A 2,763-nucleotide genomic window follows, 5' to 3' on the forward strand; every position below is an offset into this window, starting at 1 on the left:
ACCAACGGCCAGGTGTCCGAGGGAGTCGCTCTGCCCGGTCCCGGGTCCCGCGTCTAGTCAAGGACGTGGAGTGCCGGTCTCGCCTTGCCCGCAGCAGTGCCGTCCAGGGGCAGCCGGGCAGCGAGCAGCGAGCGTGGTTCTCCCTCCCTCTGTCCTGACTGGGCTGGCTGAGTCTCAGATCCTCTTCCCCGTTACTCTGTTGCTGTGGGTTTTACAGTGGCCTCGTGCCTGCTGTGTTTTCCTCCTAGTGACAGTAACGCTCAGTACCGAGATACACATTCCTGACACGTACCGTTGCTGTCGGTGGTCACTGAAAAAGTGTTATATGACACGTGATGTTTATCGTATGGATACATGACAGGATGGTCAGAGCGACATCGATAGCCTCTAGAAGCAAGTGTGTGCGTGTGTGCGTGTGTGCGTGCGCGTGTGTGTGCGTGTGTGCGTGTGTGCGTGCATGTGCGTGCACGCTTCTGTAAAATCCTCCAAGACATACTTATCCCCGTAGAGACACAGGCCGACGCGGATCAGGTGAGGGCGCTGTAACCAGACCTTCGGGACTTCTGGCCCAGCCGGGACAGGGGAAAGCCCGGCACACCTGTGCGAGGGGCCGAGAGGAGGTGCGTCCCCTGGGGCGGAGGGCGGGGCCTCCCTGCGAGGGGCCGCCAGGTCCCCCATCCTGGGGCGCAAGGGGAGAAGCGTGTTCAGGTCAGAGAAGGGAACGTGTTGCTGTTTTAAATGACACGTGTTCATCCTGTTGGCATGAGTGACTCGCTTCCCGGCGCGTTTAACTGTGCACGTCAATGCGCTGAGCCCCGATGAAGCCACCGGTCACCTCCCGGGCTTAGGGCTTCAAAAATTGCTACTTTTTCCTCTTTCGAGAGAGACAACTTAGCAAGTAAAAGAAACAGGTGTTTCAGTAATCTAAAACTCTCTGTGATGTTTTGCACTCAAAATTATAGTGTCCTAAATTGTAGTTCAATTTCTTAAAGTGGTTTTAGTTTTCCTGGGGATTTGGCCTTCTGAAGGACATCCTTCCTCAGCTAGTGATCTGTGGGTCTCGCGCTGGGACGCGCCTCCCCGAAGCCTCTCTCTCTTGCGGGTGTTACGTTCCGCAGAGCAGGAAACTAGTCGGTGAAACTTGGGGAGAATGACCTGCGTGGTAAGGACCTCCGCCCGGGGCGACCCGCCGGCGGCGCGGACGCTGACCCCGTCCGGGTTTCCTCGCTCTTCTCTGTGCCCTTGGCCTTCAGAACGATCTTCACCTCACGTCGGCTGCACACAGCCGGTTCCTGCATCACGAGAGCTTCCCACGCAGGCGTTTCTTCTCCCATTTTGCGGATCACGACTGATGAGTTGGGACGTGTTGACGCCACAGGGCTCACGAAACACCCGGAATCTTAGAAACTGTCGCTTAGCACTTAGCACCTCAGAGGACGTAGCTAAAGGTCGTGGACGGCTCTGTCTGCGTCCAGCAACTCCTCCAGCGGGTCAGAGTTTTCTCGCAGATTGGTTTTGACGTGCCAGATTTTTATCAGAAAGAGAAATTGTAGGTCGGGGAAGCAATGGTCACATTTCAAGAAAAGCAGCCTCTGTGATGACCCCGGACGTGACGCTGCCACAGGGCAGTTGCCACATCGTGTGATGCGTCAGCCTCCCCCTGGCGGGGCGGACGAGTGGCCGCTCAGCTCGCTGCCCTTGAACCTCGCTGCCCAGCGCGTGGGGTCTCAGGTGCTACTCTGCTGAGGGGGTGGCCGGGCCGCAGGGTCACCGAGGGGTCAGAGCGGTGGCAGTTCCGGGGCTGCCGACTGCACGTCTTCTTCCCTAACTGCGTGTTTGGGTTCGTAGATTCTGTCCCCTCTGGGCCGAATCAGCGAAGCGGTGAGCGGCCTCACGAGAGCGATTCAGCTTCAGCCCTCGGCCCGGCTGTGCAGACACCGGGGGACCCTGCACTTCATGTCGGAGGTGGGTGCCTGGACACACTTCCTGCCGCGACCAGAAAGGTCTCCCTCCTCCGCCTCCCCCAGGAAGACTCGGGGTCGGGGCCGGGCACTAAGGGGTTTGTGAGACACGGCAGTCGTAAGAACGTTTTCTCTGGCTGAAAGGAACCTCTTAAGTACCAAGGGCACGTTTTCTTGCCTGGGCCGTCGGCAGTGGCCGAGTAGACGAGGGGGAGAGAAGCGTGGCTCGGTGGCCGCGCGGGACGCCGGACGCCAGCGTGGGGACACGCTGTGCCCCTTACCGTGCGCCTGTGAGACCTCGGGGTGCCGTTCGCGTTCCTTCGGGAGTCTCTACCCAGGAGCCGTGACCTGAGCCCAGCGGGCCTCCCGGGCCGCGGCTTCTGTCCGTGGGTGACCCAAACCCAACGAGACCCCTTCACCGTGACAGCGGGTTTACCACAGTTAGATTTCGGATTTACGGCGATTTTCCTAACAATTTTCTAACGCAAAAGAAAATATATTTAAAAAATCTCAGCGAAACACGTTTTAAGGTCGATCGATGCCATAATTATTTTAGAGGGATTCAGTCTAATGAAACGTTAGTACCAGAAAATAACTTTTAAAGTTTCTCTAACGGATTACGACTTTAACAGTAATTAAAAAATATTGTTTACAGTTGAAACAGTATGCTTAAATTAAGCCTCCGTGAGCTTTTCCCCTCGATTTCCTAAGCAAATCAGCTATTTCGACAAACAGTGTAAGCGTTCACCGTACAGCGTGTATGATCAAGAAACGCTTCCCGTAAAACCAGAAACGGGCAGAG

At 56.5% G+C, this 2,763-nt stretch overlaps 1 protein-coding gene across 1 annotated transcript in view; it reads left to right on the forward strand.

Annotated features, from left to right (window-relative positions):
• TTC13 (tetratricopeptide repeat domain 13) overlaps nt 1-2,763 on the forward strand; it is a 63,834-nt gene that overhangs the window by 9,373 nt on the left and 51,698 nt on the right. Inside the window, exon 5 of the mRNA XM_023523785.1 lies at nt 1,849-1,965. Coding sequence (XP_023379553.1) covers nt 1,849-1,965 — 117 coding nt within the window. The remainder of the gene's footprint in view (nt 1-1,848; nt 1,966-2,763) is intronic.

Source organism: Pteropus vampyrus, unplaced genomic scaffold (genome assembly GCF_000151845.1).
Source record: "Pteropus vampyrus isolate Shadow unplaced genomic scaffold, Pvam_2.0 Scaffold412, whole genome shotgun sequence".
Lineage (NCBI taxonomy): Eukaryota > Metazoa > Chordata > Mammalia > Chiroptera > Pteropodidae > Pteropus > Pteropus vampyrus.